This window comes from Terrapene carolina, unplaced genomic scaffold (assembly GCF_002925995.2).
Source record: "Terrapene carolina triunguis isolate 2854851 unplaced genomic scaffold, T_m_triunguis-2.0 Scaffold62, whole genome shotgun sequence".
Taxonomy (NCBI): Eukaryota; Metazoa; Chordata; order Testudines; family Emydidae; genus Terrapene; species Terrapene triunguis.
In genome coordinates this window covers 8154197-8168279 of record NW_020664413.1, presented here as the reverse complement: position 1 = coordinate 8168279, position 14083 = coordinate 8154197, and the positions used below count along the sequence as shown (strand labels likewise).

Here is a 14083-nt window from a genome sequence, read left to right as displayed (position 1 = left end):
ATCATGCGTCTGACGAAGTGGGTATTCACCCACGAAAGCTTATGCTCCAATACGTCTGTTAGTGTATAAGATGCCACAGGACTCTTTGTTAATTAGGCAGATGTATTCCTGCAGGGTCTGCATGCCTTGAGGCCCTGACAGACACATCCCAGAAGGCAAATATAGACAAGCTTCTTGTTTTTCTCCTAAAACACAGACCCCAGCATGTTCAACAGAGACTTCATGAGAGTGGGGTGGAGAGTCAGACAAAGGTTGAGCAAGAGGCTGAGTCCTCCTGGCTTAGTCATGCTAAGGCTGCACAGGCCTCCAAAAAGGCCCAGAAGTTTGGCTGCTGTTAGCAACAAGTATGATAATCAATATTACACTATCAGTAGCGGTCCCTGGCCTTTAACTGGTCCTCCAAAATCTCCCCATACAATGAGAGAGGGCCCGGGAGACCTGGCTCTGGCAAAGGGTGAGGAAGGGCAGGACCGTAAAGAAGCTAGGGGGAGTAAAGGCTCTGGGGGAAGGGGGTGCCCCACAGCTGGGCTCTGGGGGATGCAGGTATCTGGGCTCTGGGGTGGCCCCCCCACACACAGTCCCCTCCTGCATCCCCCAACTGGAACCAGGTTGTCACAGGGGTTTAATTCTCTACTCCTGGGGCAATTTTTTGTTGTCGTCTCTATTGTGACATTCTTGTTGACAGATATTTTGAAATAAATTACCAACATAATTTAAACTGGAGTGATTATACTGTGTTCTGTTGACAAATAAAATACGCAGAACTTTAAACTGTGTGCAGGATTGTTTGGTGCAGAATTCCCCCGGGGAGTAAATATTAGGCACCTAACTGCCGTCGAGGATCTGGGTCTATGGGCGTTTCACTCTCTTGCCATGCTCTGGGGCCTCCTTTGCGGACACTGACTAGTTCCCTGGTGCCCTGCATCTCCCCAGGGGCAGCCCTGCCTCGCTCATGCCCAGCTCCATCCAGTGCCCCTGGGCTCCTGCATTTCTGCTCGGGCCGCGTGTCCCCGAGAACAAGGACCCGCTGGGATGTGGAGGCTGGAGGGAGAAAGCGGCAGGGCCCTGGCTCGCTACCCGGCCCCAGCCAGCGCCCACGTGGCCGCGCCCGGCAGGCAGGGTGCGGGCCGGGCTGGCTCCGCTCTGGCCGCCAGGGGCCGCTGCAGCCCTACTTCTCCGCTCGGGCCCTGGAGCCCGGGCGGGCGGAAGTTGGCTGGAGAGCACTTCCGGTGAGGGCCCCGGAAGCGGAAGTGGCTGGGCTCGCTCCCGGAGTCGGCGGCGTGGTCAGTGCGAGAGAGCGGTATGGCGGCGGCGGCGGTTGGGGCCCCGGCCTCGCTCCTCTCCCTGGACCCGCAGCTGCAGCGCGAGTTCCAGGACAAGGTGCTGCGCGTCCGCTCCGGCAGGGGGACCAAGGTGAGAGCCCGCGCCCTGCTCCCCGCCAGCGGGTCTCCGCCCCCTGGGGCCAGCCGCGAGCAGCGGGGTCCGCGCCGGAGCTGCCTGCGGGGAGGAGGCGCCTGCCTCCAGCCGGCTGCAGACGGGGCAGCAGAGCGCCCCTCACGCGAGCGGCCGGGCCGGGGGTTCCGTCCCCTTCTCCCGGGGCTGTGGAGTCGCCTCTGGACAGTGTAGGGGGGCACTGGAGAGTGGGCGCGGGGACTCCGTTACGGAGAGACAGGGCCGCCCAGAGGATTCAGGGGGCCCAGGGCAAAGCAATTTCAGGGGCCTCTTCCATAAAAAAAAGTTGCAATATCATAGAATACTATATTCTCATGGGGGCCCCTGCAGGGCCTGGGGCAAATTGCCCCACTTGCCCCCCCCCCCCCCCCGCGCAGCCCTGCAGAGACATTTCAGACGCTGAACAGCCAGAGGCTGACTAAAAAAATTGAATCTCCCTCCTCTGCCTCCTTCCCCCACACTCCCCCCTTCTCCCGGTCTCCCTCCCACCCCTCCCCACTTGTAGAGTCGAGGAACAAGGTCGAAAGTCGCGCAGTGAAGATACTTGGCAGTAGGGTTTTGCGTTCAAATCTCAGTGGTTGTATTCGTGCTGTGATTGTGAAAATTGTACCTAGTGGGAGACTGGCTATGGAAAGAAAACAGGAAATCAGTCAGGGATGCAGCCTGCTTTGGAAGATGAGACTAGGAATTACTGTACTGGGACCAGATCGGTGGCCTCTTGTCTCCTTTTGTTGAAGGTGGTGATTGGGCATAAATGTTCCTGTGTTTTTAATGTTACCTGTACTTTTCCTATTCACAGCACGAGAAGCTGACTCCTGGTGTAATTTATTTAGGGCATATCCCTAGGGGCCTTTATGAGCCACAAATCCAGGAATACTTCAGCCAGTTTGGAACAGTCACCAGACTTCGGCTTTCAAGAAGTAAAAAGGTAAAAATCATAATCGCTTTGAATTGTTTAGCTTCCTAATTGCAGTTATTACTGAATTTTCCCTACTTCCCCCAGATCCTCACATTCATTTAATAAACTTTCCCCATTAGAAGTGAGCACTGGCCAGGGGCTATCAGCATACTGGTGTCCTCATTGTTATTTTTTATTACCGTTTCCCTGAACTTCATTCAAGGACTAATTGTTCTACATGAAGATGTAGGATATAGCAGCTTTTCTCCATTATCTTTCTCCATTGGTGTGGATAATATCATCTTCAAAATCACTGAAGCTCTGACCCTTGGATTAATCTTTGACACCCTCTCACTCCTTCCTACATTGCCAGGGTGTTACCAAGTCTAACTTCCACAACATTTCAAAAATCCAATTCTTCTCTATCCCAATGGCTAAAGCACTTTTCTGTGTCCTTATCTCCAGTCTTGATTGCTGCAACCTTCTCTCCAGCCTCCCTGACTTCCCTTCAGTACATCCAAAATGCAGCTGCTAAAATCTGTTCTCACCTGTCTTTGTGCCCTTCTCTCTGCCCTTCTAGCCACCAAAAAATGCATATGACCAACCAAATATTGTGTAATCTTGTTGCAGCCCTCTTCCCTTTCTCCTTGTAAGATCCTTGGGGCAGGGTTTTGTAAAGTGCAGAGCACACTTTGTGTGCTGCACAAACAAAATCAGTTAACGTAGCTACCAGTGCTAGGACTTGGACGGTAGATTATTTAACATTATGAAATCCTCACATCCTAGACGTCGTCCTCCTCTTGATTTCCATTTTGAGAATGTTACTGATGTGCAATCGCACCAGCCAATGTATAAAAGCAATATGGAGGAACACAGACTTTAAAAATGGGCTGTCATTTATACCAGGATCTGAGAGAGCCTGAAATATCCCTGCTCTTGTGTTCTAATAGTCCATTCTGGAAATGATGATAGCCTCTCAGAACACACAGAAATGTTTGCTCTTCGGAAATGGGACGAGGATCCTGAATTCCTGAACTTCTAAAGCCATTGATTGGTTTCACATAAACTTCACCGCCTCAGAAGTAGACTTTTACTTGGATGTTTATAATAAATGTCTTGTTCCAGAGGCTGATTGAACTTTAGTCATTGGCCTTTAAAACCTTTAATTTAAGTTACTGGTTTGAATCCAGCTCAGCTGGTTACTGAAGATAACCATATTTTGAAGTCTCATCATTGACTTATAAGTAACAAGTTATTGGTTCTATCCGTTTTGTAGTGTAGAGGTATCACTTTAAGTGGAAACCCTATTGGCAGGGTCAGAAGAGGGAAAAGACTTGCCATTACCTCTTTACCATAAAGGTGGTCATTCCAGAAAAGGATAGAGATAAATAGGCAGGTGTTGTGAGGAAGTTGCCCCTGGTTCTGTGATTAAACAGGGCTCCAGTTCCAGTGCTGTGAATCTAGCCCCTTTCATCAGAACTAAACACACTTAAGTGAGAAATGTTAGAGTAGTCTTTATCCAGCATAGAATTCTGAATTAATATAACAGGAGGGACAGTGCTTTTAAACTTCCTGACTACTTTGTAATACAAATGGCTGGCTTTAGATCGGGGTGGCCGACCTGAGCCACCCCCCATCAGCTCCCCACTCCCAGCGCCTCCCACCCACTGGCATGCCGACCAGCGCCTCCCCCTCCCTCCCTGCACCTCCCAATCAGCTGTTTTGTGGCATACAGAAGGCTCTGGGGAGGAGGGAGAGCAGGGCAGGCTCAGGGGAGGGAGGGGAAGGGGTGGAGTGGGGGCCAGGGCATGTGGCAGAGCCAGGGGTTGAGCAGCGAGCACTCCTCGGCACATTGGAAAGTTGAAGCCTGTAGCTCCAGCCCCGGAGTCAGTGCCTGTAAAAGGAGCCACATGTTAACTTCTGTCTGAAGAGCCGCATGTGGCTCTGGAGCCACAGGTTGGCCATCCCTTCTATCGAAAGGGGAAATGCCCCTTCATCTCATGGCATAACTTTTACTTAGCTTTTTAGTTTTGTTATATTTGTTACTAAGTAATGTTTATTTCCCTATATACATAACGCAGAGCTATTGGTTTCACATAGAATCTGTAAAAGCTTATCTTTATCTTGTATATCATCATAGGCTAATTCTGCCCTAAGACACGTGCAGTGTTTACTGAGTTTACTGGGAGTTGTCTTTGTTGATCCGAGAACAGAATATAACCCTTGGAGTGTGAAAAAACAGTCTAGTGTAGTTCTCAGGCATAGTGTGTAAACGTAACCTAGATTTCTGATACTGTTGTCATTGTCTGGCAGACTGGAGACAGCAAAGGCTATGGATTTGTAGAGTTTGAATCAGATGAAGTTGCTAAGATTGTTGCCGATACCATGAACAACTACCTGTTCTGTGAAAGACTCCTAAAGTGTGAGTATCTGAGACACTGGTGAGCGTGGGAAATGTGAGCATGTGAGTGTATTGTTTTCTGGGAAGTCAGGGAAATGTTGCGTTTTCATGTTAAAGTTCCAGCACACAAGGAGCTCTTCCAAGTGAATATCACAGATTCTTTTTTCCTTTCTCCACGAGTGTCTCTCCCCCTCCCCCCATGCATTCCTTGCAGTCTTATGACTGCTAAGACTGTCTAGGATTTTCAAAGGGGTCCACACCTACATTTGAAATTTTTTAGGGGTCCACAAATGAAAAGAGGTTGAAAATCACTGCCCTATTCTGTTCCTTTCCTCTGAAGCATCTGACACTGGTAACTGCCGGAAGATGAGCTAGATGCACCATTGGTCTGACCCAGTATGGCCATTCTTACGTTCTTAACTGTTGATTTAGTGTGATATGCTTTATGGCACAGGTGAATTTATGCCGCCTGAAAAGGTCCATGAAAACCTCTTCAGAGGCAGTGAGAAGACATTTAGGAAGCCATCGCACCCGGCAGTCAAGCGATATAACAAGAAACGAACACCCCAAGAAAAAACAAGGATGACAGAGAGACTACTAAAAAATGAGAAACGGTTACGAAAGAGGCTGGCTGAGAAGGGAATAGATTATGACTTCCCTGGATTTGTAAGTGGTTTGTGGTAGCTTGGTCAAGTATTAAATTCAAAGTTCGTGTCTAAGATTGTGCTAAATAGGAGAAAGTGTTGCATCCATTATACGTGATTGATCTAAGAATGTTACATTTAATCTGGAGGTTGGTGCAGAGACTAAATCAGAGTGAGGACAGCGTGAGCGCTCGTAGAAATCATGCAGTGACTTGATTGGTGGATTGTGCGCTCTACCAGACTTGGGCTATGTCTACACTACGGACCTTACAGTGGTGTAAGGTCCTGTAGCCACTCTTTGCACACCAGCACTTTTGTCGGTGAAACTTGTCGGTTAGGAGTGTGAAACCCCCCACCACCCCTACCCCCCAGACTGAGAAGAGCTTTACTGACAAAAGTGGTAGTGTAGACCAGGGGCGGGCAAACTTTTTGGCCTGAGGGCCGCATTGGGTTTTGTAAATTGTATGGAGGGCTGGTTAGGGGAGGGGGGTCATGGCCCAGCCCCCACCTCCTATCTGCCCCCCCTCCCTCCGGACTCCTGCCCCATCCAACCCCCCACCCCCCGTTCCCTGACGGCCCCTATGAGACCCCTGCCCCATCCACCCACCTCCGCTTCCTGTCCCCTGACTGCTCCCAGACCCCCGCCGCCCTATCCAACCCCATCTCTCATTTCTGATGGCCCCCCCCCCCGGAACCCCTGCCCCATCCAACCACCCCTTCTCCCTGTCCCCTGACTGCCCCCGGAACCCTTGCCCCTAACTGCCCCCTGCTGCCTCATCCAACCCCCCCTCCTTCCTGACTGCCTCCCTGGAACACCTGCCCCCATTCAACCCCATTTCCCCGACCACCAACCACACCCCCGCGCCCTGACCACCACCCGAATTCCCCTGCCCTCTATCCAACCCCCCCTGCTCCCTGCCCCCTTACCGCGCTGCCTGGAGCACCAGTGGTTGGCGGCGCTGGAGCCAGGCCACGCTGCCGCCGCCATGCAACACAGAGCACCGGGTCAGGCCGGGCTCTGCAGCTGCGTTGCCCCAGGAGCTCACAGCCCCAGCGCATTGCACCGGCAGCAGAGCAAGCTGAGGCTGCGGGGGAGGAGGGACAGCAGGGGAGGGGCCGGGGGCTAGCCTCCCGGGCCAGGAGCTCGGGGGCCGGGCTGGATGTGGCCCGCAGGCTGTAGTTTGCCTACCCCGGTGTAGACGAAGCCTTGTTCTCGCTTTCTTTTAGAGAAGTGTCTTTAACGTTATATTTGTTTAATAGGTCAGTGACTGATTTGAAACGTGATCTTTGATTCGTGTCACTGTTTGCTATTTTCCACTACTTATCTATCCAAGATACTTGTAAGGCCCCCTATTAGCATCGGACCCGAGCACCTCACAGTCTTTTAATGTTTGTCTTCGTGCCACCCCTCTGAAGTGTTATTTATCCCTATTTTATAGATCTGAGGTTAAGATAGAATAAGTGACTTGCTCAAAGACTCCCAGGAAGCCTGTGGCAGGGCAGAGAAGCCAAATATTCCAAGTCCCAGGCTAGTGCCCTAACCATTGGACCATCCTTCCTCTATTTAGATACTATGTGTTTACAAAGCAATGGGATGAAATACTTAGATATTGCAGGGTCCAATTGTGTATTGTCAGTAGATATACAAGATCCTGTAAGGGTTCTCTTATTTCTGTGATTGTGTGGTGGATGTATACGCCAAATCACATTCATTGACTTCTCTGGCATGATAGACCAATGTACTGGTTCAGACGTAATTGGTGCAGTAAAGGTTTTATAACTGTGAAGGAAAAGTCTGTCGGCTACATTAGGAGAATCTCAATAACTTTGCATTAGAAGGCAATTCTGTGTAATTAATTGCTTTATCTGTTTCTTTTCATAGGCTGCACAGATGCCTCAAAAGAAAAAAAATGTTTCAAATTCAAACTCGAACCTGAACATATCTGTGAACAGCCAGGTAAGACTCAACTGATCTCAGTGGGTTTCATGCAGTCTAAAGGCACCAGAACATGTTCTTCAGACACAGAACTGGTTACTGTAGTTCCCCTGTTACTTTCTTGAGTCTGTGTTCTGGGCCTTGTTGTACTGGTGACAGACAGACTGACTTTGTAGCAATAAAAGTTGCAGTGTGGGTTAGAGTGCACGCTTCTGAATGGACGGCAGCATATGCTGTCTGGAATAGTAGATGTCTTAAGTGTTGTCTACACTAGAAAATTTTACCAGTCAAAGTTTTGCTGGCTTACTGTTACTGATAAGATATGTTGATTGAATGCACCAAATGTGGCTGCTTGTGCATCATGTCCACCCACCATGGGTTGTGTCATCAAAATGCATGTTGCACTATGGGTAGGCATCCCAGTGTCCTCCATACCAGCTTCCGGCTTGCTACCCTTTAGGAGGTTTATACTCTGTATTGTGGGGTGGTTGCTGTATATTGTGGGATACCCTCGTTCCTCTCAAAGGACTGGGAATTTGATCTTGAATTCCACAACTTCCGGTTCCATCCCATTATCTACTGCTCTTTTACATGCCATTTTCAACTTGTCTCTGCAAATATGGATGAAGCTCAGGTCTCTTCTCCAGCCAGGCACTGTTCAAGAGAAAGTTGCGTTGTGAGATTGTTGCTGGAGGACGACTCATCCTCATACAGCTATGTGTGCGTCCACACTAGCACTGTGCCAACAGATGGTTTATTTCACGTGAGGAAATGGCAATAATTATGCCAGCAAACATGGAGGGTTTATCAGCAAGACTCAGAATTGTGTGAATGGAAGCCTGGACCAACAGAGAGAAAGTTTTACCAGTAAAACTTCCTAGTGTAGACCAGACCGCAGACTGCTAATCAGCTATAAATAAGCTAAAAGATGTTGGGAGCTGCCATCAGCCATGTAAAACAAATAGTGCTATGATCAGAAAGGTCAGATTCCGATGCTTGAGATTACACACGTTACAGTCCAAAAGTCTAAACACTAAGGCCTGGTCTACACTACGACTTTAATTCGGATTTAGCAGCGTTAATCCGAATTAACCCTTCACCCGTCCACACTACAGAGCCAGTTAATTCGAATTAAAGGGCACTTAAAATCGATTTCTGTACTCCACCTCGACGAGCGGAGTAGCGCCAAAATCGATTTTGTTAATTCGAATTAGGGTTAGTGTGGCCGCACACCACCGAATTAATGTGGTTAAATTAATGGGGTAGTGTGGCCGCACACCACCGAATTAATGTGGTTAAAAACCGAATTAATGTGCTTAGTGTGGCCGCGCACAATCGAATTTATACAACCTGTTTCCCAAATTCGAATTATCTAAATTCGGATTAATCCCGTAGTGCAGACATACCCTAAGGTTTCACCTACTGCTTAGACCTGTCAGAATGAGAGTTTTGAACACTGCACCTCGGCCTTCTCCATTTTAATGTACACCTGGAAAGATCTGGCTGTGTGTGTGTGTGAGGGGTTGAATGCTCTCATTTGGATCCTCAGGAAAGAAGTGTCACAGCATGTAACCGTACTGTGCAGTAATTCTGGATAATTGGGGTGGGGTTGGCTTGTCTCTTGTGAAAAGGGCAGAGGCAGATATCTGAGGGACTTGTAAAATAAGAAAACTGAATGCACAGGGAAATGGATTGTGTTTTAAAAAATATTGCCATTGGGATGTGAAAAACGTTAGTTTCTACATGACTGGATTTATAAGGGAGCATTATCCCTGGTTCTTAAATATCTTTACATTCTTCGTGACACTTTCTGTTCATCTTTGTTTTCCCTTCATTTCATCTTCCTTAACCCTCTGAATCAAGGAATAATTATCTTAATGCCAAAAAACTAGAGCAACTCATGACATTTGTTCAAGGGAATAAAAATTAATCTAATTCATATTTCCCCTGTACCATTGCGAAAACACATACATCTATTTTAATATGCAAAATCGACTTAATCTATTTAGAAAGCTTTCCAGTTTAGAAATCATTCTCACTTGATATCTCTTGGCAGTGGTTCCATGTGTGCAGGGAATTGGGGGGGAGGAGAGGGGAGACACGGTCTTGATGTCATATAGGACATGTCTGTTAGGGAAGCTGTCCCTCTAATGGTAACTACCTTATTTGGTTTATCTAGGACCCCACCCCAGTCTCTACGCCCACAGCACTTGAGCGTCGGAAATCGCAACCAGCAGAAGGTGATGAAGATGAAATAACCATCAAACTGCCTCCAACAAGTGTAAAGAGCACTGCTCAAAAGACCAAACAGACAATGAAGCTGCAGAAAAAAATTCACCCAAAGAAACGGAAATAAACAAAGATGAAGCCTCTGTAGCCAAGTTTTTCTTAATTCCAAAGGTTGTTTGCAAGCTGGAACTTCCAGCGGTTCTTACTGACTTGTGTTCATTCTTGGTTTGAGTAGAACAGTGGTTCTCAACCTTTCCCATATCGGGGCTCCGTCCATCTAGTCCGGAGGCATTCCCACTTAGCAGCAAGGGAAGGGTAGCTGCAGCCCCCCCATTTGAGAGCCCCTGCTATAGAAGATTCTCAGAACTCTCTCAAATCCATGTCTGTGTTGATCAGTGTAGATAAAATGGAAGTTTGTGTCCTAACATGCCCACTGTCGCTTTGAATTAGCTCTGTAACATACTACTCTTCTCTCATTAGAATGGCTATTCCCTTTGCAAGGAAATCAAAGGATAGCCTTGCGAGCCCACTGATGGGGCAGTATGCTTAACAGTCCAAATTAGCGTAGGGATATCAATTTTTATAAACATTTTAGAAGTACATTGTGACTTTCAGTAGCATCAGTGGGATGAATGCTCGTTTTACACTAATGGTGTATTCATCTAATTCATGAAGACTAATTTAGATGGTGTTTCAGGCTGCTCCACAATGGAACCCAGATCTCCTGACCCTCAGACTTGGGCTTTTACCACATAATATGACCCTTTATCACAGTCACGTTTTGAAAAGGAGCTTCAAACTCCAACCACTTAACATGCTTTCAAAACTTGCATTAGCCTATAGGCTGCTCTATAATCATGCCAAACAAGTGAAAGTAATTTACTAATTGCATCTGGATTTGTCTCTTCCGCAAGTTTGCTGCTCTGTTTGCAGACCTTAAAGGAACCTTGAAAGCGAAGGAAAACACATTAAAATCCATGATTCTATCTTCCACTTCCCATAAGTCTTACAACACAAAAAAGTAGGACTGACTTTTTTCAAGTGACTTCTGGCTAGGTTGTGTATGGTGCTGGAGTCATATTGAAATGGCCTGCTTTAAAACGGTTGCATCCTAGATATGAGTTCTCAGCAAGAATGGGCAAACTTCTGCTGTTTCATGGGTGATCTGAAAGTGTCTATTTTTGAGACAACGTGGTTAAAACACAAAACTGAGTGGAGATTTGGGGTTATATGTCTAGCTCTGCTTGTCTGTGGCTTTACATAACTCACTTCATTGCTCTGTGCCTTAATTTTCCCATCTGTAAAATGAGACTAGGTGCTTGTGGGGTGAAGAGAATCAAGCTCATATTTTTCCATCTGCTGATCTTTACAATGTTGTATTTATTACTGATCCATAAACTGAGCATCAGTACCCTACACTTGAATGGGGAGGCTGATTCCTGAATGAATGGCTTGTCTCCTACTCTGAGGTCAGAGAAGCTGAGGCTGGCTTTCATTCTGCAAAAAGAATGAAAACATGTTCTCTCACATCTGTCACAGATGACTTAGAGCACTTCACATTGACATACTGGCACTACAGTGAAGAGGGTAGCTACAGACCTGAGCTAAAGTCCTATCCATCATACTGGGATCAGCATAAAACCTTGGCAGAATGTTTTTGAGGCAGGTTGTTTTAGTTGTTCCAAAGTCTGGTCTGGAATCGGGTGGAGACATTGTTAGGAGAGTAGAGATCTCTAGTCTTGTTTCACCCATGAGGTCTGTTAATTTGAATACTCAACACAAAAGCAGAGTCTTGTCTTTTTAAACGGTGGTTTAGTACTAAGTTTCTCAGGAGAAAGACTACAGCATGTGCATGGAACTGTCACTCCCCCAGACCTTTTAGAAAGTGATCCTTTGACAATGCAATTAGTATTTGCATTTTGTTTAATACAAGTCTGAGTCACACAAAAAATCAATTTGGGTTACACAAGTCTTGATCTTTTATTGCTTGAGAAGAGACACTCCCATTGCTGCAGCACTGTTGGCCATTGGTCAGGCTTGGCAAGAGATTTCAGATGAAAACCTGGCTCAGACTAATGGACAACACACCTGAGCAGCCAATTCAATCTCTGGCTATTGTGGGACTTGCCTGGCAGGAGAGGGGAAGTTTGATCAATTTCCTGGCTAGATCTATCCTCACTTGGCCATCTTACGATTTAAATCATGAGAGTCAGATGTGCGTAATTGCTAGCCTCTGTTGGGTGACTAAGGTCAGATAATTTGCCTTTGTCTCTTAGTGATCAAGGCAGCATCTTGGCTGGGTGTGACTTCCCATCAGATGTTTTTGGTTTCTTGGGCACAATGAGACTCTGGGGAAATCTGCTTACGAGCCTGGCGCAATCACTAGTTTTGTGTACCTTCTTTAATAGGAGTGTCTTGGCATGCACACAAAATGAAATACACCTTTCCAAGAGATTAAACCCTCTTATTAGTGCAAATGGGTTTGTTTTGCTTTGCATGGTAAAGTGTTTGATGTAGCTATATATTTTAATTATCTATACAGTTAAGGGTTTGAACAGTCTTGAGGTTAAAATTGTTTGGAAGGCAGAATCTCACTTTACATGTTGCCTATCTGCAAGGTAATAATCCACTAGTAATTAAAGAATTTTAAACAGGAATTTTTAAGATCAGTAGTAATCTGTCCTAAATACAGTAGCTGGCGTGTTAAGGGCCTACAATCTGCCACAGCTGTTTTGTACAAAGGGAACAGATCTAATTCAGGGGTTCTCAAACTGGGGGTTGTGACCCCTCAGGGTATCATGGGGGTTATGAGCTGTCAGCCTCCACCCCAAACCTGCTTCGCCTCTAGCATTTATAATAGTGTTAAATATAAAAAAGTGTTTTTAATTTATAAGGGGGTCACACTCAGAGGATTGCTGTGTGAAAGGGGTCACTAGTACAAAAGTTTGAGAACCACTGTCCTAATTTATTCATTCTGTCCAGGTCACCTTTAAAATGCTTATTCTTAACCTTAAATACTTAATGTAACAAACGACTTACCAGATCAATGTAGCTTGAACATTATCTCAAAATACAAAGGTTTCAAAAACTGCATGTAAATTAATCTGAGTAACAGCCTACTATATTCTGAGCAATATTTAGATTCAGGAAGGCATACTCACCAAGCTGGTGTTGGTTTTTTTTATATGCTTTAAAGAACCTTCTAACACTGGATGGCAGTATATTTCACTGATGTGGAAACAACTTTTTCCCCCACTGCATTGATGAACAGAATGGGGGAATCTCTAATGAGTGGTCTCCCAAGATCAAATAAAAGAAACTCTACCAGAAGTTCCTAGTATCTAGGCTGCACTAGATCTGATTGGTACGGCTGGTAAACTGGCTTGGTACTTAGGGCTCTCTGCAGGAACGGGCAAGCAGTGTACCGGGGGTGGCTGGACTTTGCGAAAGTCATGATGGCCTTATTGGAAATCATACCTTGCTCTTTATCAAAAGGACTTTGATGCTGGTAGAAATAACACTGATTGAGGACACAAGGAGCTAAATTTGTTTCTCCAATATGCTGCCAGCAACCTCCTCTTTCTCACTCTCACTGTGCAACCTCCTCAGTAAGAGCCATTCCCCTCCAGAAACAAGTTCTAAGTCCTCACCCTCTCAAAGCCTGGCAGTGCTCTGCCCCCTACCGATCTGATCTCATACCCCCTTTCCCCCCTCTGCGTGCCCTGTGCTCTGCCAGTTCAGTTCCCCTATGGGCCAGATATGCATATGCTGAAATCAGTAAGAGGTTTTGCCATCTCCTTCCACGTGTGACTCAATGGCTTTTTATCCTGTCTAATCCCATGTGTCATGCACTGGAATTCAGCTAGTCAACCTCATCCTTCAAATCCCTCCCCAAGAGCCACTCCTTTAAGCCACCACTTCCATTGCTAAACTCCACTTTCATTTTGGACATCCATTCTGCATTTACAACAAATCTCACCAAAGGAACTCCTGAGACCTGTGCATACAGTAACAATAGATCGATCCGCTCAGTTACTGCTGTAGCCTGCATCTCTACTCCCTTTATCATCCTCCCTTGCTGTTTTGAATCTAATTTACAGCATAAGATCCACAGAGCAGGGATACAGAATCCTCTGTGCAAGGTGCTGTGCCAGCTTACGCTGCTGGGTAAATAGCACTCTAATAATCAGCTTGCACTATCAGTGCTTTGGCAATAAGCTCACTGGAGCAGGCTGACTTGTGATGCTGTTTTTAGGCTGCCTGTGTTATTAATACACAGCTCTCCCAGGCTGTGCACACAAGCAGAAATCTGGACACCTGATACTTACCAAACATAGTTTCCGTAGCAAATGGACGGACGTGCTGTGTCACGAGTTATGTTTCCCTCCTTGCAGGGATTTCACACTGGGAACACTACAGCACATTTGCTCATTTGACTCGGTCAAATGCAAAACTCTTCACTTGGTCAGAAAACGGATGGGATTTTTGGGGAGGCTGTGGAGTATTTATAGGGATTGGTGACA

General features: G+C 46.5%; 1 protein-coding gene across 1 annotated transcript; it reads left to right on the top strand.

Moving 5' to 3' along the window:
- Positions 1 to 1272: 1272 nt before the first annotated feature.
- Positions 1273 to 9703, top strand: NIFK (nucleolar protein interacting with the FHA domain of MKI67). Its single transcript, XM_024197591.3, has 6 exons — positions 1273 to 1413; positions 2252 to 2380; positions 4664 to 4772; positions 5206 to 5417; positions 7278 to 7352; positions 9511 to 9703. Exons 1-6 carry the CDS (start codon positions 1303 to 1305, stop codon positions 9685 to 9687), a joined length of 813 nt encoding a protein of 270 aa, XP_024053359.2. The 5' UTR covers positions 1273 to 1302; the 3' UTR covers positions 9688 to 9703.
- Positions 9704 to 14083: the final 4380 nt, after the last annotated feature.